Genomic DNA, 22,337 nt, shown 5'->3' with positions numbered 1-22,337 from the left:
AAGCTACTGGTGCTGCAGGGGTAACTTTGTACCAGTATATCTTCCCTGTCACAACATAGGTCGGTTGACAGCAATAAAATGTTGCTGGCGATCATGCACAACATGCTCCAGCACTCCTGGGATTTGAAGTATATTGGTTATATTAGTATTTGGTGTTTGCAGCAACATTCACTAACCGGATATATATTCATCTACAGCGTTCGGTTAAATGTTTTGGAGGCAGACAAATTGAAATATTAGTCAAAAAAGCCACACAATTTCCAAAAATTCATGTAAGACAAGTATTAATTGTGTTACTTATTGCTCAATCTTCTATCTTATTTAATTTTTTATTCAGAACTGTTTTAGACAAATTTTTATACACATTTAAAAAATTTCAAAAACAAATCATATTTTGAAAATTTCATTTGAATAATTTTCACGTACAATGCCTAATAGTGCATACAAGACCTACACATAAAATATCCTAGAACACTTTCTAATAAACTTGTCTATACATTTTTATCGAATCATCAACGAATATTAAAATTAATTATAGTGTTTTTATTGCTCTTTGAATTTCATCATTGCTGAGATTGATTAACTGTCTCTATGCTCATAAATATATAATATTTAGTAATATAATTATCAGAGGGAACGTTTATTTGTCATACAAATTTTTCAAATACGCATAAAAAATAAATAATTGGATGTTGATGTCTTAATATCTGTTTACCTGAACATAGTACTGAGAGTGTTGCATATGATACATGCTGAACGATGTACTGCTGATAACAGAAATCATCAGCACAGCGGAGAGGACTGACATAGCACCTCACGTGAAGGATGGTTACATCATGATGTTCATATACATGCCTGTCGTCTTCACCAACGAGTTCACCCCGTACATCGGACAGATCATCACACCCATACTTAAGGTGTGTTTGAACTCAAGCAACAATTATGCTGCCTAAGTTATTGTTCTCATTGTCTCCAAACACAAATCTTTGTAACTAATCAAAATGTATGTGATTCATTAGGAATTTTTCCCAGTTCGCCTCTGGGCCTAAGGTCTCCAGAAGTTTTTTTCCAAACATTCCAATTTCGTTGGTGGAAGAAATGTCATGCTTGATTCTATGAAAAAGTTGAGAATAATGATTGCGTTGTGACAAAACAAGCTGAAAATTTGTTTTCATGTAATATGTAGATTTAGGTAACACATTTTATGTATGCTAATACTGCCAGACAAAATATTAGAATTTATATATTTGTATACATTTGCTGAAGTGATATGTATGATGTGGAAAATGTACTGGACTCATAATTTTAATCACAGTGGTATGAGGACCTATATGAGGGAAGCTAGGGATAAAACACATTTTATCGTTTAGGATGTCCAGGGAGCATGACAACCAGCTTGTTTACTTTATTTTAGAATCCTTATAACTACTAAGTTCTGGATGAGAGCTGGAAACAAAAAGAGTTATTTTAACTACCTGAAACAGGAAAGGTGAACTAAAACTCAAGCTACGAAGCTTCCAGAACAGGAAGTCGACTCCCAAAATTAATAGACGACATGAAATTCACTGAAATATGGTACAAAAGTAATCTTGACAAAGTTTGTTGGCCACATTGGTATGCCATTTCGTTCTGATTTGATGATTGTTCAATAATTTCTTTATTCACAACTTCGTTATTTATGGGCCTAGATAAAAAGTAAACATTTTGGAAAAAGACTTTTTTTGATTACCAAGAAGTGGTTAAAAGAATGCTGAAACAAGTTCAAACTAGGTACAGTGATCTTATATCCGGGCTAATTTCGTTGGTCAACTTGGTATTTCATTTCATTCCAAAATGGCTGCCATTCAAACTTAAAAAAATTCACAATTCTGTTATTTATGGACATGAAAATTTTTTTGTAGTTGAAAGTCTATATTTAAAAAAACTATATTAATATTTCAGTTGTTAAAAATTAACCTATTTATACCGACTCAGCCATGACTAGCGTAATTCGGAAACCTCTGTAGACACAAGCTGTCAAGAGGAAATGGAAAAAGGCCTTTTCCACACGAAAGAAATTACATTTTTAAAGTCAGTAATCTTTTCAATTTAATTAATTAGCTTTCATACAGTCCATTCTCATTACTGATAAAAAATCATGTCAGGTTGTTGATTATACATTAATCAGGATTTAATCTAATCATTACCATGTGCATGAGAGTATGTATGTATGCTCCTGGCAGGCGCTGGCGGATGAGAACGAGTACGTGAGAGACACGGCCCTGAAGGCTGGACAGAGGATAGTGAACCTGTACGCAGACTCTGCCATCATGCTGCTGTTGCCTGAACTAGAGCGTGGACTGTTTGATGACAACTGGAGGATCAGATACAGGTATGTAAACTATTGAAAAATCAATATTTTCAGTTTTTGTCTCAATATTGAATACAATGTTGTTTGCTGTACGATTTTTTTTTTTCATTTTCATCATATAAATGAAAATTTTCCAAATTTATTGTATGCTGTGCTGGCCACAAATTGATTTTTAAATATCATACCGTAAGTTTTGTTTTGATCTTATATTTTTGTAAATGTTAATTAATTAAACCACCGAAAATCACCATATCATTGTGGAAACAATGTATTACTTTAAGGGTTTATATCTTTTCCAATTTTTCCCTTCAAAAGAACTTTTTTTGGATTTTGATGAATATTAGAAATAAGTTGCCTGTGGTCGAGCCATCCTCAAATTTTAACACATTAGCAATTCATTTTGATTTGTGACTAACACTATTGCTATTATATAAATTGTACAATAATATAAATAAGGAATGTTTTCATTTTATTATTTTAATTGAATGTGATATCAAATTATATATGTTTATGAATAGTGGAAAGTGATACTCAAGTTGTATAATAACATAATGTGTTTTGGCTTATGTCTTTCATAGAGTAACAAACCTTTTAAATAGTGTGGTATCAATGTAATTTTAATTGTAATAAAAAATTTCAGCATTATGATGTTACTCTGTGTGCAATTGTACAAGGGTTGACCAGAAAGTAGTTGACATTTCGGGTAAAACTTTTCTACGCTCAGTATGCATCGAGTCGTAGTGGGCTGTATTGACTACTTCACTCATTGTAACTAGTTAAAATGTGCACTGCAATTTAGTTGTTAGTTATTTGTTGGTGTATTGATTTGAAGAAAAGCCGCACCAACATTCACAACAAGGATTAGTGTAGCCTGGTTACTAAAGACTTGATGGGGGAAATCAATGAAAATTGTCATGAAAATCACTGAACTTTCAGAACACTTGTCCCAAATGTCACAAAGTTTAGTTCATTAAATTATTGCGGAGAAGCTTGGCCACCATAGATTTTGTGCCAGGTGGATTACAAAAATCGTTACAGAAGACCACACAAAAACAAAGGCTTGCTGCATCACTGAATTTTCTTGAAGACTACGATAAACTCGATTGTATCATTTAACTGGTGATTAAAACATGGGTGAATGGTGTTAGTTGTGAAGTGTGGAGGCAGTTTATGGATTGGAGGAAATGTTTCCGAACATTTAGGAGCCAGAAAATTCATTTCAGCTGCTTTCTGGAAGAATGTAGGTGTGTTTCAGATTTATTCCCTTGGACAAGACTACAATAAATACAGTATCTGACAGCTCTTAGGTGATTGTCGATGGGAGATGTAATACTATGATAAGTGCCTTAATTTATATGGAGACTGCGTTGAAAAATAGCTGAAGAATTACTTTCTGGACAGCCCTCTTATATTTTTATGGTCAAGAGAATATTGCACTGATTTGCATACTAAAGAATGAAATAATAATTTGGGACTCGAACTGAATAACACATAACTATCGAATTTAAAATTATTATGGATATTTTCAAAGCCTATTGTTATATTATAAATTGTATCTATGTTTTTTACTTTAAATGCAATGTTTCAGCTCTGTACAACTGCTGGGAGACCTACTGTACCGTATTTCTGGTGTCTCTGGCAAGATGAGTACAGAGACGGCCAACGAGGATGACAACTTTGGTACAGAGCAGTCTCACAAGGTCAGTTATCTTATTCCTTCTTTATATACCTTGAATTAAATTCACAAAGTAATTTCTCCAAATTTAAGTCCTTCTCTATAATTTTACTAAGATCTTACTATCTCTTTGTATAGTTATTAGAAAACCAAATTTAAATATTCAAAAGATACTTTTAGAAGATAAACTTTGTGGGACTCTTGAAGTGTTGAAACAGCCAATACATTGGATTAAGTGAATGATCCCACATGAGTAACTAAAAACAATTATTTGATTTCTCATTCTTTCCTTCTTTTTGTGAAGAAATCACCAATACTTAAAATGAGACTTTCATACAGGCGATCATCGAGGCGCTGGGAGGAGAGAGGCGCAACCGCGTGCTGGCCGGACTGTACATGGGTCGCAGTGATGTGTCACTGATGGTGCGACAGGCGGCGCTACACGTGTGGAAGGTTGTGGTAACCAACACACCTCGCACATTGAGAGAGATCCTGCCGACACTCTTCGGCCTGTTGTTGGGTTGTCTCGCGTCTACCAGCTACGACAAGCGACAGGTCAGTTGTAATCTCTGTTATATTGTTATCTACCTCTTGTTTACTTTTACAGTCACTTTGTTTGTAAACGTTAGTTGGCTCACCAATTATACAGTTCACAAGTTGTCTACCAAAGTGGAAATAAGGAAAAATTTTGAAAATTACAACTGGTGTCTTGCCTGCAAGTTGTTTGCCTCTCCTTAGGATGTTACAATTCCAATTATCCGATATACTACATTTTACCATAATGAGGCAGTAACATAATCCCTTCAGGTGATCTAACATTTAATGTAACTACCATGATTGTGCTTTAAGCTGGCAATACAATAATAGTTACAGAGCTGAAATTTGGTAGCTGAATACTCCACTTGTCTGTCAGACTGCATTTTTGCAGTAATATACACAGTTATATGTTCAGCTGAGAAGATAAAATTAATCAAGTTAAATGAAGAACCTTTTATATTTGCTCTTAATATAAATATGACATTTTTTTCCTGTCATGTAAAAAATCTCATTCTTAAGGCCATAACAAGACCAATGGCGTATTTTGGTAATTCCCAACACAAAGATATGTTTAACATGTTAATTTTATAGCAATTCTTTATAAAAGTGCAAACAGTCTGGAATAACACAAATGTAATTACAAAATCAGTAATAGATTCTAGTAAGAACTAAATTATATTCAAATTCTTTCAATCGTACTAGTCTTTCTTTATTACGAATGATCAAAAGTTGCAACTTGGTGGTAAAGTACAAGAGTACTAGTGCTGTTATCACAGAAACTTGGAATTATGATTCCACAAATAAATTTCTTTTGTGTATAAACAAGCCAAGTTGTAATTTTACTCTATCGTAACTGCTGTGATTAGTGTGTATCCAACATTTCACCTCAGGCAGTAGTGCAATCTTGGCTTGTAGCCAACCATGTATATCAAATGTCCACTTGATGACAATAGAGACTGACAATGAAATGACTCTGCAGGTGGCAGCCAGGACTCTAGGTGACCTGGTGAGGAAGCTGGGAGAGCGAGTGCTGCCGGAGATTATACCCATACTGGAGCGTGGCTTGGAGTCCGACCAGCCTGACCAGCGACAGGGTGTGTGTATCGGTCTGTCCGAGATCATGGCATCCACCAGTCGAGACATGGTGCTCACCTTCGTCCACAGTCTTGTGCCCACTGTCAGGTAATCACATTATCCACTAAATTTTCCAGAGATCGTATTTGATACTCAGCATCGATACTTCTATCTCCAATTTGGTCCTATGTAGAGTGGCCCAAAGAACTGAAATGTTCTGGAACTGGAATGTTCCCTTAAAATTTCACTTCTTCGGAACTCCAAGTTTGGTCAGAACGTTTTTCTGAACGTGCCAAGAAGTTCTGGCTCTGCTAAATTAATGTTCCAGTTTCAATCTAGACCTATTTTACATTGTAAGTTACAACCTGTCGCTCTACTGGATTATTTGGAGGAACTTTAGAGCTACTGTAATTTGAGATTGACAGTAATACTACTTATCGTTCTTGTTTTGATATAAATAAAATATTTGTTTAGTGAAATTATTTAGTTACTCTGATTTCCAATACCGCAATTAATTTTGTGAGGGAATTAAAAATGTTCATTACAGTTATTGTACTGTATATAATGATAACTATAATGAACAAAAATCAGTTGAGCAGAGACCTGTTTAAAATCCATTTGTAAGTATCATTAAAGCATCTACTGTATGAGGACCATCCAGAAAGAAGATTACGTTTGGATATAAAAAAAAGTACAAGAAAAAATTATATTATATACATTTTAAAGTGACACTAAAATATTAATTTTCAACATAATCACTACTCAAATTTAGGCATATCATAGCGGTGAATTAGTTTTGAAATTCCAGCGTTAAAATTGTCCACCTGAAATTCCAACCAGGTGGTCACACCCTCCCGCAGGTCCACGTCATCACCAAAGTGCTGCGGTCACAAGCCAGGTCTTCATTCCTGGAAACAGGTGGTAGTCGCAAGGTCCGGACTGTAAGGCGGATGTGGAAACACCTCCCACTTAAGCATCCAAGACTTCTCGAGTCTGATTTGCCGTGTGTCGTTGGTACCCATCTTGCACAAAATTTATGGTAACCTAACTTTTGCATAACAGTTTCGTGTAGCAAGCTCCTTCAAATTTGAGGAAAGCTAAGGATTCTGTTGTAGTGAATCGGCGGTCTTCTTTAATCTTCTCATCAACTTTAAAGACAATTTCATCGGTCACAATGCTTGGCAGTCCACTTTGTTCATCATCATGCTCATTAGTTCGGCCATTGTTAAACCTAATGCACCACTGATGCACTCTACCTTCAGTAATCACATTGTTCCTATAAACTTCACAAAGTTGGCGATAAATCTGAATTGGTTAATTGTGCTTAACCAACAAAAACCCTATTACCAACCGCACTTCATAACTCACAAAATTTTCAATTGTGCCACACATTTTAAAATCTTGTTGTTAAACAACAAGGAGAGACAGTAACCTCTCACTAGCACAGCTGGATAGTCACTGAATGGAGATAAGCCCTGACATCAAAATGGCCGTTATTGTCCCACTTCTAGCGGCTACAGAGTGAAACGTAATCTACTTGCTGGGTAGTCCTTGTATGTAATTGAATATCTTACATCTCAAATATCAAAATATTCCAGGACGTAGTACGTACTATATCGTTCTGGTAAGAAATCAGCCAGGAAATAAATAGTAGCCAAGAACCTTTTGGGATGGAACAACATGTGTGGGTTTCATGACAGAGCTCCACTAAACTCTTCCCTGTCCTTTACTTCCCCCCTATTAATTTATTTGCTGGTTTGTGCACCAGAGACAACATTACCTTACATGGAGCTGTTTTTCACTCCAGTGATGATATCTAACTCTTCAGTACCGTATCAACTAAAGTTAGGTGGTGGGTTTTTTTTTCTTAAATATATTTATTTTTGCCTATTGATATATTTAAAAGCATCTCATTAATTTAAATTATCTACATTTGGTTTGTTATTTAATTTTGCTCAATACCCATAAAAAATGGATATTTACTTGTCGTTGTGAAATCTTACATGATGAAATGTGTTGCATAAAGTTTTAAAAAGCAGATGCAACAGTCTTTTAAAAGTTATAATGTAAGAATTGCGTTTGAGGAAAATAGAGTGATAATATTTACCCACAAACAGTTTAGAGAGATATAAGGTATTGAATGGTTGGCAGGCGTGCGCTGTGTGATCCGTTACCGGAGGTGCGACAAGCTGCAGCCAAGACGTTCGACAGCCTGCACTCGACTGTGGGCAACCGAGCTCTAGATGACATCCTACCTTCTATGCTGAACCAGCTGGTGAGTAGAGTAGAGTTGCTTGGAGCTCAACCCAGTCATTCACATTGCTTACATGAGTCACTCTTTACACAAGTTTTTTTGTTTTGTTTTTGAGGTTACAGTAATTATAACTTTCCCTTATTGTTCTCACAATTCATTGGCTGACAGACCAATAAATCGAAAACTGGTATTAATCAGTTCATTGTAACTTATCGAAAGCAGCTGTATCGTTTACTTGGATATTCAGCTGTGTAGTATATTAAAATACGGATTATCAAGCCGATCGACGCCAGAAATTTACTAGTTTATTACTGTGTCAGATATGACAACGACGTAATGTTCTAAGAGTTATAGAAGAAAAAGGTTTATACGGGTGTATAAACATTCTTTATATATGTGTAATAGTCATTTACTAATTTTTTGAAAATTACTTGATACGCCCAGCATTCAATAAATTAGCATGTGATTTAGAGTCAACATTTAAAGTGCTAAATAAACATTATTGAAACAAACTTGAAGCTTACACTAAACAAAATAACATTTATTTTTCAGCTTAAAAATTTTAGAATCTAAAAAGAAATAATGAAATCTTATACCTTTTTACAAATACTTCACAATTTAATGTTGTTATATGTTTTGTGTTTCTTACATTTGTTGCAACATACCCCATTCTGAAAGTTTCAGTTCACACGGTCCACAGAAGATACTAGCAAAAGACAGGTCTCGTAGATGGTACATTGTTTGTGACACTATCTAACATTCCAGACCAACCCAGAGCCAGGAATAGCCGAGTGCGCGCTGGACGGTCTGCGCCAAGTGATGGCTATCAAGTCACGGGTGGTGCTTCCGTACCTGGTGCCTCAGCTGACTGCCACTCCTGTCAACACCAAGGCACTGTCCATCCTGGCGGCTGTGGCAGGCGAGGCTCTCACCAAGTACCTGCACAAGATACTGCCAGCCCTGCTCTCCGTACTGGCCTCCAACCCTGCCAGCACTCAGGTGAACAAATAAGCAAACATTAAAATACTGGATTTTTAATACAATTTTATTTTACAACCAATGTTTATTAAGTTATACATAGTTTTGAATGTTATCATTTGGGTAATTTTGCCAGATTTTTAGGTTTTCAGTATGAGATAATGATTGTGTATGTGCGCAGGAGTTGGAGTACTGTCAGGCTGTTGTATTGTCAGTAACGGACGAGGTGGGCGTGCGAGCCATCATGGATCAGCTGATGGAGGTGACGCGCAGTGAGGACGTGTGTATGCGCCGTGCAGCCGCAACACTCCTTTGTGCATTCTGCTCCCACACGCGTGCGGACTACAGCCAGTACGTGCCACAGCTGCTGCGCGGGCTGATACACCTGTTCACAGACCAAGACCGTGAGGTGCTGCAGATCTCTTGGGAAGCTTTGAGCGCCGTTACTAAGGTCAGTTTCTCAAGTTGTCTTAACGATTCTTTCCAAACAATAATTGGTTAAGGTAGACTCAAATGCCTCTTTCAGAATTTGTTACTCTTTTACTCATTGCAGAAATTATATTGAGTAAATATATACGAGTTTAGTTGTTTGTTGTACAGCAATTAAATTTAAGACATTGTTTAAAAAATAGTTCTATATACTAGAGCCATTCTATGTTTAATCAAAACATTTTAGATAAACATTTTACGTCACCATTTTAGATTTTAGAAATTTAGTACTCAAATAGTTAATTCTGAGACATTTTAAGATTTTATCCCAAAAGTTTTAAAAAACTAACTAACATTAACAGACATTTCTGAAATTGCTCTAGCAGCTCATTTTTCATTTTGTTGACAATGAACCCACTATCTTCCTTTATTTATATTTATTTACCCATTACATTTAATAAACACATTTATTGAAATGTTTTTGAATAGTCTACTTTCAATTATGTACCTTTTAGAAAAACCTCTCCCAACACTCTAGGTAATTAGAGCTCCTAGAGCAAAATCTGTGAAATTTATTGTAATAATTTGACATGGAATAATGTCATAATGATTTTTAATAAAAATTCAAAACAAAAAATTTAAAGTAATATAATAAACAAAAATTTCAAATTGGACGCACCTTAGTTTGTTTTATAAATATTGCCTTAAATGATTATTTAAACTTTTTATGAAAGATCATACCAGTTTTTATGCAGAAAATATCAATGTATCTAAAAATAGAGATTAAAATAAATTTGTCTAATCTATTCCAATTCAGCAGGAAATCACACTCACGGCAGGACAAGCAACTGATACAGGCGCATGCATGTGATGATTTGTTCTTACTGAGGAGGTGGTGTTTGCAGAATAAAATGATAGTCAATACTAATAAAACTAAGTATATAAACTTTGATTTTAGAGGATTTTGCTTTGACACTCCATTGATTTATCATTCAGAAGTTTGTAAAATAAATAACTGTAAATGTACACCTTTAGAAAAAGTAAATTCATTTAAGTATCTGGGGATTATTTTAGATGAGAAAGTTACATGGGAAAAACAACATATATTTGAACTTCACAACAAGATTAAATTCTCGATTAGAAAGTTTTTTTATCTAAGAAATTTTTGTGATCCATCCTTATTGAGAAATTTATACTTTGCGTTAGCACATTCTCGTTTACAATACGGTATAAGTTGTTGGGGTGGAACTTTTAAAGTGCATATAGATAAACTAAGAATATCACAAAATAAACTTATACGCGTCATAGCAAGTAAAAGCTTCAGAGAGAGTTCTTTTCCTCTTTATTCGCAACTAACAATTTTGCCAATACAACATCTTTATGTTTTTAAAGTTTTGAGGGAGTTTTACTTGAGAAGTGGTAATAGAGGTACCAATTTAATTTATTCTACCAGAGGTTTAAATCTTAAACTGTTTAGATTACCAAAAGTCAATAAATCACAATTCAGACAATCTTTTTCCTACGCTGGTCCAAAAATATTTAATCAGTTGCCTTTGCACATTAAGCAGATAGAAAACTTTAAGGCATTCTGTGCACAAGTAAAAAAGTGGCTTTTTAGAAAACCAGAATTAAGTTGTTTATTTAGAATACTATCATAACTATATCAGTAAACTTTTGACATGTTAATAACTGTATAATTTAATATATTTTAATTAGATATCAAGAAAAATTAGTGTAAATAATTAACTATTAGTAAAATATAATAATTGATTTAAGTTCGAAGAATGGTTGTGGACGCTGCAGAAGCTCATATTTTTAGATATGTTTTAAGAAGCTAGACATAGAAATTTATTTTGTTTTAAACCTGTAAATAGGATATTAATTGTTTTATATATTTTAGATTTTTATTTTTTTTTCTCTCGCTGACCTCACTACTTGTAAAAGAGGTCAGTGTATTTTTCCTATCATTGTTAAGTTAATTCAATTTTGTAAGTTTATAGGAAAATAAATCATTTATTCATTTATTCATAATTGTTACGGATGATTTGTTTTTTAGTTTTATCGTTCATGAGTGGTACACACTAAGAACATAAGTAAGAGGGGTAACTCAAATATAAACAGTAATTTTTTAACCTTTTTTGATAACCTTATACATTTATTATTGTTTAAAACATTTTTCAATACAATCTCCTGTGTGATCTACACTTTTGCCACAGATTTGGAAGTTTCAGTATTCCCTGGTCATAGAAAGTTTAAGGTCAAATTGTAAGCCAATTGCGCAAGTGCTCCTCAACTTCTTCATTTCTCTCAAATTGTTTTCCTCACAGTGATTCTTTCATAGGGCCGAACAAAAAATAGTCACAGGGAACAAGTAATGGCTAATAGGAGGGTGCTCAGAGGTTTAACAGACAATTTTTCCCAGTGTATCTCTTGTCAAAGTCGCGATGTGAGGCCTGGCATTGTTAAAGAAATCTCTTAAGAATCGAAAACAATAGTTGCAAAGTCTTTTCCAGCAGAGAGATGTTTTGGCTTTCACAGAGCAGCCTTCATCCTTTCTCCCCTTTATACTTAAATTGATCCAGAAGCCTTCCAGCGATCTCCGATTGACCTGTTTTTGGTTTCAGAACCCATTGAGCACTAATTTTTCAAAAACCGAGTTGATCATATGGATTGACCACTCTCATAGCTAATACGCACTTCTGATGGAATTTATTTCGTGGTTAAACGGCGATCACGTTCAATAATCTCTCAAGAGCCTTTAGTCATCTGAAAGGCTTATTCTTGGGTGCCAATCCATTAGCTTTCTTTTCAACTTGTTCTTGTCCACCCTTAAATTCTCTTGCCCACATAACACATGGTTCTGAGACAGTGCCAAGCGTCAAGCGACACAGACAGAAAAAAGGCGCTAGACAGTGGTCAAGCATCTTAAGACATTGGATGTGGAGTCTGAGTTAGAAATAGCACAGGTTTGAATCCTGTCTGTGGCTCTTGCACTATTTATCAGTACCATGGACCTTGTACTCTCCCCCTTATTCTGTTTAATAAGATCCTTGCACAGGCCAGTGGTCCATAAGGACGGGCAGAATAAGGCTTAAAAGAAGATCGGCTTCTCCTTTACAAATTTTAAAATAAAGTGTACTGTCTCCAAACTGTGCCTGAGTTAAAATTTCCGGAGGTTTAACGCCTACATTGGTTAAAAACTTAATGATAATTCATTGTGCAACAGACAAGGGAATTCTTGCTCGGTCATGCCTGTACTGACAGCAATGCTGAGCTTGAGCACTAACTAGAACGGTTCCCCCTCTTCTCATAAACCATACATCTACTCCACACAACATTATCTAAGTAGGACCTTCAGTCTGAGAACAATAGCAAATTTACCGTTTATATTTGATTTAGTCTTTTACAATAATTCAGATGTATCCAACATTTGATTCCACTACAAAGTAAACATGTGAAGTGATTTATTTATTTAATCATGTTGGAGATCGGTAAATCAATCAATCAGTGTCAATGTACATTAATTTCTGTTATTTTGTACAATTATTAGCTCACAATCAAATTGAGTTTCATCTACAAATATTTTTGTTTTTATTTTGTAAAAAAGTAAATTTTAGACTACAAAATGTGTAAAAAACATGTTTTAAGTTCTGTATTTTTTTAATTTCTGGGGAAGGGACTCTAGCCCATAATGATCAATATTATTTTCTTGGTTTTTATAGTGATGGTGAGAAATATGTGATTGTTGAGATTCACTAAGAATATTTTGACTTTGTTTCAGACACTAGACACAGAGCAGCAGATAAACCATGTTAACGACATCAGACAGGCTGTTCGCTTTGCTGTAAGCGATCTGAAGGGCAGTGACCTGCTACCAGGATTCTGTTTGCCCAAGGTGAGTAACGTGTGTGTTACATGACTTATACCTCTTTTACAATGTCACTGTCATGTAGCGCATATTGTGGCATAAAACGAATAAAATTATTTAGCAGAGAACACATTTGCTGCTCCTAAATTGATTTAAACCGTTTGAGGTATCATAAGACAACATTAACTTGTAGGTATCTATAAAGTGATAAGTTACCAAGTCTTTCACTTCCATTTTCTTCATTCAGGACAAGAAACTGAGGAACCTCTCATTGCACCTAGTCTTAGAAGGATATTTGAATTTACTTCCGAAGTGACAGGACATTCAGGATAGGTAAGGTTGGGGTTGGGGTCACGTCCTGTCAAGTCCCTATTGGGAGGGATAGAGGTCACTGTATCTTGGTCATGTCACCTCGGTAGATTCTTTCCCACTATCCCTCTTTTGGGTTCGTTTAAATGTAATCATATCTCAGTTGATACTCGATGATTGTTTAGTTTCATCATTGGACAAGTCCAAGTGAAGAATTTCAGTAATTCATTGTAAAAAAGGTGTACAATTAAATATTACATTAAAAATATACAAAATTGCTTTTAATTTTAAAATCTCAATAAGTGGCAAAATACAAGAGAGAGTTCTATAAACCTATTCAGCAAGTCTGTGACAGATGGAATGTCTGTACTGAGAATGCAGCAATAATAAACTATATTGTACAATAGTAACAGAGGAAGTGTTGTGCAGGGAATAACTCCGATCCTGCCACTGTTTCGAGAAGCGATACTGAACGGAGTGCCGGAGGTGAAGGAGCAGGCCGCCCAGGGACTGGGGGAGGTCATCAAGCTGACATCTGCCGAGGCTCTGCAGCCTTCAGTAGTCCACATCACTGGGCCTCTCATCAGGATTCTGGGAGACAGGTAACACCAATCCTTCCTGGCAATCTGTGTGTTACAATGTTCTTGGAGGTTCTTAGCAAATGTGTAATAAACTCCGTTTAGTTTTCAATGGATAAAGATGAATGAATTAGTCACTGCCATTAAAAGACGACACCTCATTTGAAAGTTCTTGATAAAAGAAGAACAGCGGAAACAAGAGCTTTCTATCTCCAACCCAGTACAAAATGGTAGCTCATTGAAATTTAACTAAAAAGCATGGATGGATGCTGCTATACTGTTTGCGTGACAAATGACTTTAGGGACGGAATAGTAGTGGAATTTAAAAAAATCCTGTGTGAATCAATACAACATGCTGTTTCAAGTTTCTACAACAGGCCTGGACATTGTCAAACTGTCCTGGGACCGCAGTTTGAACATCTGATAAAAATACAGGTTAGTCGTTTTATTGCTACAAGCTCATTTTGGGAGAAATCATTTACTTTTTCTTTCCTAAAGGGGTGTCCTGAGTTTCATTTTTCTATCTTTATCCATTTAAGGTTGATCAGGATACATCCATGCTTTTAACTTAATTAATTCACTGTAAAATTGTGATGGGTTGAGATAGAAAGCTCTAGTTTCCACTTTCAAGGTTCTTTACATTTAAAATAGTTGAGCCGCCCTCTCAAAATCCCGATTTGGAGAAATGGGCAAAGTTGTAACAGTGACTAAAAACTTCAATTCTGCTTTTTCAGAACGGTCCTTCCCTCCATCTTAATCCATCAAAAACTAAACAGTGTGTATCCATACTTTTAACTCACACTGTACATGTTGTATTGTTTTCTTTCAATAACACTTATTAACGACTTATGGGCTTTTATGCACATGCTATGCAATATGCACAATTGATAACAAACATGTATAGTTCAAAAAGGAGAATTTCAATTATAAATACTGTTTAGAATAATTAATTGATTTATGTTATTAAACCATTACAAACTCAATTCCTGTATTTATCACTGTAAATGGTGATGGCTTTTCCTGGGTGTACATATGTCATTATTACTCTCAGATTTATTGTTATAGTAGTCTATATTGTCAAAGACAGTTTATATTTTATTGACATTTAATGGAGTACACATTTTTTACACATTACAATTCGTAATAAAAATATTGTAAACAAAAATTAAATATTTACAATATAATTGTATAAATAGATACAATATCAATATAAACGTCCTAAAAAATAGCTTTTCTTGGTGGTATTGTCAGGCTGTCACATATTGTGGTGACGTATCAGTGCCTGTCAGATAGTTGACATTTGTGTCACTTGCAGGTTCAACTGGAGTGTGAAGGCCGCAGTCCTGGAGACTCTGGCTCTGCTCCTGGCCAAGGTGGGAGTTATGCTGAAACAGTTCCTGCCGCAACTACAGACCACGTTCCTCAAGGCTCTCAACGACGCAAATCGCCAAGTCAGACTGAAGGCTGCGGCTGCATTGGGCCACCTTATCGTCATACACACTCGGGCGGACCCCCTCTTCTCCGAGCTGCACACCGGCGTCAAGTCTGCAGAGGACCCGGCCATCAGGTACGCCTTGTGAATGTTGCTTGGAATTTGGAGGATAAAACTTTATAAGACTTGGGAAATGCGCATGTCATTTGAACTTTCTATCCTTTTTAGAATCTTTTCAGAATTAGCAAATACAGCAAGCACTAAGTGTAGCCTTTGAATCAAACCTTGCTTCTTTCCTTGATCTGGTCAAGCAATACACTTAGCGAAGTCAAATCGAGTGATAATGACTTAAGGATCAATTTGTTGCAATAAGGCTTAGTGCTCAAGAAGTTCTTATCAGTTCTTATCAGTCAGTCCATGAGGACGGTCGTACAGATAAGCCGCTCGTGATTGTGCAATCTGGTCGGCCTGCCCGTCTTGTCCTGTGCGGTACTTATCCTGTGCGGTACCTTTTCTTAAAGTAATTATCCTTAAAACTGTGTCATAAACTTTATTTTTTTTTCGTGTGTGAATTTTCGTTAGTATTGATGAAGTTTATTTTTAGTTTGGACTAAAGTTATTTTTGGATTACTAATTATCATTTTAAATCAGGCTTTCCGTTATTTTTTAGTTTTTTTTTTACTGTACAGTTAAGTAACTTACAATTACTTACATTTTTATCATGAATTGCGGTAAATGTAGCCGAGACATATCCATTGCTAAAGATGCAGCAAAGTGTGTGGAGTGCGGTCTCAGTTTTCATGTAACGTGTTGTCGCATTCGGACTTTGGCAAAGTTGACATCTATGTCGGCCCGAAATCTGGCCTCGTGGAAGTGTGACGATTGTTCGCAGGATTCATCCTCAGTGGCAAGTCATAAGTCGGACTCGGTCGATCCAAATATTTCTGACATTCTTTTGGCAATACAAAAAGAAATTGCTGTAAGCCAAGCTGCAAATAGAGACGGTTTTAGCGCGATTGAACAGCGTCTAACTGGTTTACAGGCATCTGTTTGACGAATTCCATAAGAGACTTTCTTCTTTAGAGGCGGAAAATGTTGAACTTAAAGCAGAATGTGTTGAACTGCGAACTAAAAATGAATCCCTGTCTCGGCGGGTGTGTTTGACGTGGAGTTACAAATGGCAGATATACAGCAGTACTCGCGCGAAACCATAACGTTGAAGTTATGGGTGTCCCCGTCACAAAAAGTGAGAATGTTTTACGAAATCGTCAAATCGGTGGCCACCGCGCTTGATCTAACTTACGACAGACAGTCTATATCCATTGCCCATCGTTTGCCGGCACCTCGGAGGAAGTCCTTCCACCCCTCTATCGTCGTCCACCAGTTCGTGTCCCGCTCAAACAAAGGCTGAATGGATTTCTGCGGCCAAGAAAAAAAGAATTAAAACTACGGACTTGGCAGCGTCTCTACTCTACCGCCTGCGCCGGTATTAGTTCTGGATCATCTCACACCACAGAATAAACATATACTGGGGAGAGCTAAGTCCTTGGTAAAAGATGGACAGCTGGCGTTCGCTTGGTCGAGAGACGGGAAGGTGTTGGTGAGACAGACGGTGGAGTCACCGGCCAGGAGGGTGAGGAGCATCGACGAAGTGGAAGCCTTCGTACGTCCGGTAGTTAGCGGCAGTCCCACGACAACGCAGTAATTTGCCAGAGTTTGAGCGTAGGTTATAGATACTCCATAAATACAGATAAGGACATGACAAGTAAGACTTTTTTTATTACTGTATGTTAATTTTTGTTTGCAGCATTTATATTACAATTTTTGTTTGACATTATAGTTTGTAGAATTTATTGGCATGTGCATGTGTATTTTTAAATAAGACTTAACAAAGTGAAAAATGAAAATATTTTTGCAGCGACGTTTAATATTAATATAATTACTACTAGGACACTCAGCATTCAAAATTAAATATTGATTGTACTATACCAACCTATAATTAAATTATAAATACGTATGGGTAGAAGTATGTGTGTGTATGCATGTGAGTATATATATATATATATATATGTGTGTGTGTGTGTGTGTGTGTGTGTGTGTGTGCGTGTGAGTATGTATGTGTGTATGCACTTGAGTATGTATGTGTATGTGTACACGGGCTAAAGAAAAATATCAAAATAATGTTTTATAAAACAGTTTATCTCATCTTACTATTAGTTATTTATTATTATAAGAATAACAAGTTACTGTAGAAAACAATAATTAATTTATAAATAATATTAATTAATAAATATTTTCATGCCATTGAGATTATAAGTTTCAGAATGTAAATTTTTTAATTCTTTTAACTTTTTAACCATTTTTAACAGCCATCTTTACTGTCCAAAGGTTAACAGATAATGTGTTTTGCATGGTCAGTGCGATGTTAATTGTATATTAGGTCTAATTTCCGTCTATGTCTTTTTTATATATGGAATAATAATTCTTATAGTCAGTCTTTGAATATATGACACACAATTATAAGCATGCACATGTCAGAATTTATACTGAAGTATATTTTTAATTTAATTAGTTATTCATATGTTAATAAACAATTTATATTTTTGTTTGTGCTAGTTACATTTCATTGTGGCATGTAATATAAAATACGTGATTTATTTTTAGCATATCTATATTTGAAAAGTTTTAATTGCATAAATTTGTAATGGTGCTTCTTGTTTATTTTAAACATAAGTTGCAGCATAGCATAGATGTACCTATATCGATAATGCTTCTTAAACGTTATTCCATGTATATATTTTATTTTATTTCATATGTATTAAATTAAACAAAAATATTTATTTTATTACTATATCATGTGATATTGGTATTTGGTTTCAACTACATATAAGTTTTTGTTATATTAATATTGTTTTTTTACAGGTAGCTATACATTTGGTTTTAGTTTATTTTGATGATGTTGTAGTTTTTATCAAGTGTAGTGATATCTGTATAGATATATAGAGAGCGGGTGGGCTGAGCATGGTGTACAATGAACAGTTTGCGCAATGGGCGAGATTATGGATGAAATTGTCAATTCTAGAGCTGTGAATGCATGTGTTTATGATTATGTTGATAGTTTTGATTTTTTCTCAGAAAATGAAGACGTAAATAAAAATCGAGTGACAATCCTTAGCTTGAATATTCGTAGCTGTAAAAAGAATTTTGATGAGCTAATTATCATTTTGAACAACTATAAGTTTAAATTTGACATAATTATTTTAACAGAGACTTGGATGGATGAGTGCAGTGTAAATGTGAGTATGGATGGGTATGATAGATTCGTAAATAAGGAAAGTATGAATCAGAATGATGGCGTGATTGTTTTCGTTAATAAAATGTTTTTCAGTATGTCATGCGGAAGTGAATCTGAGCGGGGCCACATGTTTGAAACTAGATATAACGTTTGGCAGGGAGCGGATGTCGTTGCTCGCCATTTACCGGAGTCCGTCCGGTGACCTTGACTCTTTCATTAGTGATCTCGAGGTATATCTTGAGACCAGGCACAGGGATCGGGTTCACTGGCTGATTGGTGATATAAATTGTTGTATTTTACCTGAAACCAACGATCCACTGTCACAACGATATCTTGATGTAATGTATGGAGCTGGTTTCATTAGTTGCATTAATGTGCCAACCAGAGTTACTGGATTTTTCCAAATGTTGTATTGATCATATATTTACGGATATTAAAACTACGGACGGTGTTAAGTCGGCGGTCATCAAAGCGGAAAATTACGGATCACTATTTTACTGTCTCGCAAAGTCAACAGAGTTTAATTAAAAGTAAAAGAAAACAATCATCTTTAGTTAAAAACACATATATTGACTTTGATATTGTTGGCCGTCTTGTCTCTGAAAGAAATTGGACACCGATTTTAGAGATCGAGGATGTTAATCTGTCTGCATCTAAGTTTGTTGAATATTTGCAAGATATTCTATTACAATCCTCAATTAATAAGAACCCAATTTCTTCTAAAGCACGTCAAGCTAAAGCCGTGGGTTACCGTTGGACTAATTAAATCAATTCGAGTTAGAGATAAAATGAGTAAGCAGCTCAAAGGCCAGCCCTTTAATACAATGTTAAAAACTCGTTTCAAGCAATATAGAAATCTCTTAAATAAGACTATTAAATTGGCTAAAGAAAATGTATTTTAGAAATAAAATTAATGAATCAAAAAATAATAATAAGCTCTTGTGGAAAAATATTGCTGAAATTATGGACATGAATAAAAAAAAAAGATTCCTTTCCTATTGAACAGTTTCTGGACGGCAAACTTAATATTGAGACAAATGATATAAATAATGTAGCTAACACATTAAATGAATACTATGTTAGGGTGGGTGCCAACTTAGCCAGTGCTGTGCCTCCCCGTGACTGAAGTCGTTATGAATGACGAGGATTACGGGGCGAATTCTTACTTCCAGCTGGAGCCGATATCCGAGGATGTCCTTGCTCGTGTTGTACAAAACCTTAGAGGCGGGTCTGCTCCGGGAGAAGATGGAATCCCGGCTACTCTTATCAAAATGTTTTTTAATTTCTTAAAGCTTCCACTTCTACATATTATAAACAATAGTATATCACAGGGAATTTTCCCAGCATCTTTTAAAATGGGTAAAGTAATCCCAATCTATAAGGGAGGCCCAAAAAATCGATGTGTTAGCTTCAGACCAATAACTTTAACTAGTGTTTTATCTAAATTATTGGAAAAATGTGTCAGAATTCAACTCGAAAAATATTTAAACATCAATAATATTCTTGTACAAAATCAATTCGGTTTTCAGAAAAGATAAGAATTTGAATGACGATTTATATTTGCTAACTAAAAGTGTTCATGACACGATTAGCCGTAATAAAAAACCATTATTGATTTTTATAGATTTAGCTAAAGCTTTTGATACAGTTGATAGACAACTATTACTACAAAAATTAAAATATATTGGAATACAAGGGAACTCTTGGAGATGGTTCAAAAGTTATTTGTCCGATCGGTATCAAGTTGTTTCCGTTTTGGGCCATACAAGCGTTCCTCAAAAAATTGAGTATGGGGTTTTGCAAGGCAGTACTCTTGGACCCTTGCTTTTCTTAATTTTTATTAACAATCTAGGAAGATTGACTTTGTTTAAAGGACAGATATTTCTTTATGCGGACGATACCGCTTTGTTATTTGAGGGTGAAAGCTGGGAGGAAGTGAGGGATGTGGCTGAGCGCGGTCTACTCACTGTCAAGCGCTGGTTTGATCAATGTCGGCTCACAGTTAATATAGCCAAAACCAAATGTATGCCAATCTCTATACGAGCTGACGGCGATCCTTTTGTTTTTAAGCTACGGTTGCATACTTGTGGTGGCCAGGATGGATGCGTTTTGTGTGAATGTATTGATAGGGTGAGTGTGTATAAATACTTGGGTGTAGTTTTTGACAATCGTTTGAAGTGGTGTAATCACGTAGCTTACATGCGGAATAAACTTCGTAAATTTATCTTTATATTCTGTAATCTGCGTAATATACTTACAATAGATCTTTTAAAAACTGTATACTATGCTTATGTGCAATCAATTCTTCAGTATGGTAATTTAGCATGGGGTGGCTGTTTCCAAAATAACCTTGCTCCCTTAGAAGTCGTTCAAAAAACTATTATAAAAGTAGCTCTGAAGCGAAATCGTACTTATCCAACCAATTTATTGTTTGAAGAATTTAAAGTTTTTAACGTCTCGCAATTATATATCCGAACATTAATTTTGTACATTTTTCAACATCGAGATTCAATTTTCATTCACAGTAACCACAGCCATTTTACGCGTTCTTCACTTCATAACAGAATTTTTGTTCCTAGACTCGTTAAAGCCTTTAATTCAACATCATCTCACTATATTGCTCATATAATTTTCCTCAAAATTACCATACTTTATAAAAAACCCAAGACCTTGCACTATTAGTACGTACAAAAAAGTAGTCAATAAATGGTTAGTAGATGCTGGGCGAGATGGATTTCGTCAGTATTTTTCCTCAATCTACACCTAGATATGCTTTTTTTATGTATTAAATTTCTGTTATATTTTTGTATTACAATCAATGTTAGTCTGAGTGTTTGGTTAGTCTGTACAATCGTTTTGACTGCAGGCCAACGAGTACGTGTAGTGCGTGCATGTGTGCGTGTGCGTGATTGGTGTGTGTGTGTGTGTGTGTGTGTGTGTGTGTGTGTGTGTGTGTGTGTGTGTGTGTGTGTGTGTGTGTGTGTGTGTGTGTGTGTGTGTGTGTGTGTTTAGTGTGTGTGTGTGTGGTCCAAGTCTCTCTCTACTTATATCGGCTAATTTTTAATTAAGTCTTTCTGATTGCTATTTTTTATGTAAGTTACAAGTTTTTATAAATTACATTTTTAAGTCTTCAAATTATATTTTCTAAATAAGTATATTCCTTTCAAATTTTAGATAATTTATTAACTGAATTTGCTCATGTATTCCATGCTCTGGCCTTGTATAGTTTATTTTAGAGTTTAAATCTTCATTTCTCATTTGTTGTCTCATAAATGAAAATGTTTTTATTAATGACAATTCATTTTCTTATTTTAATTTAAGTTTTTTGTGTGTTATTGGTAGTGCAGACTGAGGAACTCGTTTCCCCACACACAGGCTGATGCCCATGTGGGGATAATTTCCTATAAGATTTTTGTTATGCATTATATTTAATTCTGTACATAAATTTTGGAAATAAATAAATAAATCAAATCAAATCAAAATCAAATCAAATCAGTTAAGAAAGGGTTTTTGCTTATCGCAGAGAGACAATGCTGCAAGCGCTGCGAGGAGTGATCA

At 35.2% G+C, this 22,337-nt stretch overlaps 1 protein-coding gene across 1 annotated transcript in view; it reads left to right on the top strand.

Moving 5' to 3' along the window:
* The window catches only part of LOC124373233 (eIF-2-alpha kinase activator GCN1-like), a gene marked incomplete at both ends in the record, with an annotated part of 41,036 nt that extends 18,702 nt beyond the window's left edge, over positions 1–22,334 (top strand). The window contains 12 exon segments of the mRNA XM_046831623.1: positions 778–917; positions 2,223–2,371; positions 3,939–4,050; positions 4,365–4,580; positions 5,542–5,744; positions 7,788–7,911; positions 8,656–8,889; positions 9,050–9,319; positions 13,079–13,192; positions 13,904–14,076; positions 15,368–15,619; positions 22,303–22,334. Coding sequence (XP_046687579.1) covers positions 778–917; positions 2,223–2,371; positions 3,939–4,050; positions 4,365–4,580; positions 5,542–5,744; positions 7,788–7,911; positions 8,656–8,889; positions 9,050–9,319; positions 13,079–13,192; positions 13,904–14,076; positions 15,368–15,619; positions 22,303–22,334 — 2,019 coding nt within the window.
* Positions 22,335–22,337: the final 3 nt, after the last annotated feature.

This window comes from Homalodisca vitripennis, unplaced genomic scaffold (genome assembly GCF_021130785.1).
Source record: "Homalodisca vitripennis isolate AUS2020 unplaced genomic scaffold, UT_GWSS_2.1 ScUCBcl_5132;HRSCAF=11722, whole genome shotgun sequence".
NCBI classification, from domain to species: domain Eukaryota; kingdom Metazoa; phylum Arthropoda; class Insecta; order Hemiptera; family Cicadellidae; genus Homalodisca; species Homalodisca vitripennis.
Note: the sequence above shows the minus strand (reverse complement) of the source record. Positions and strands in the feature narration are given on the sequence as shown.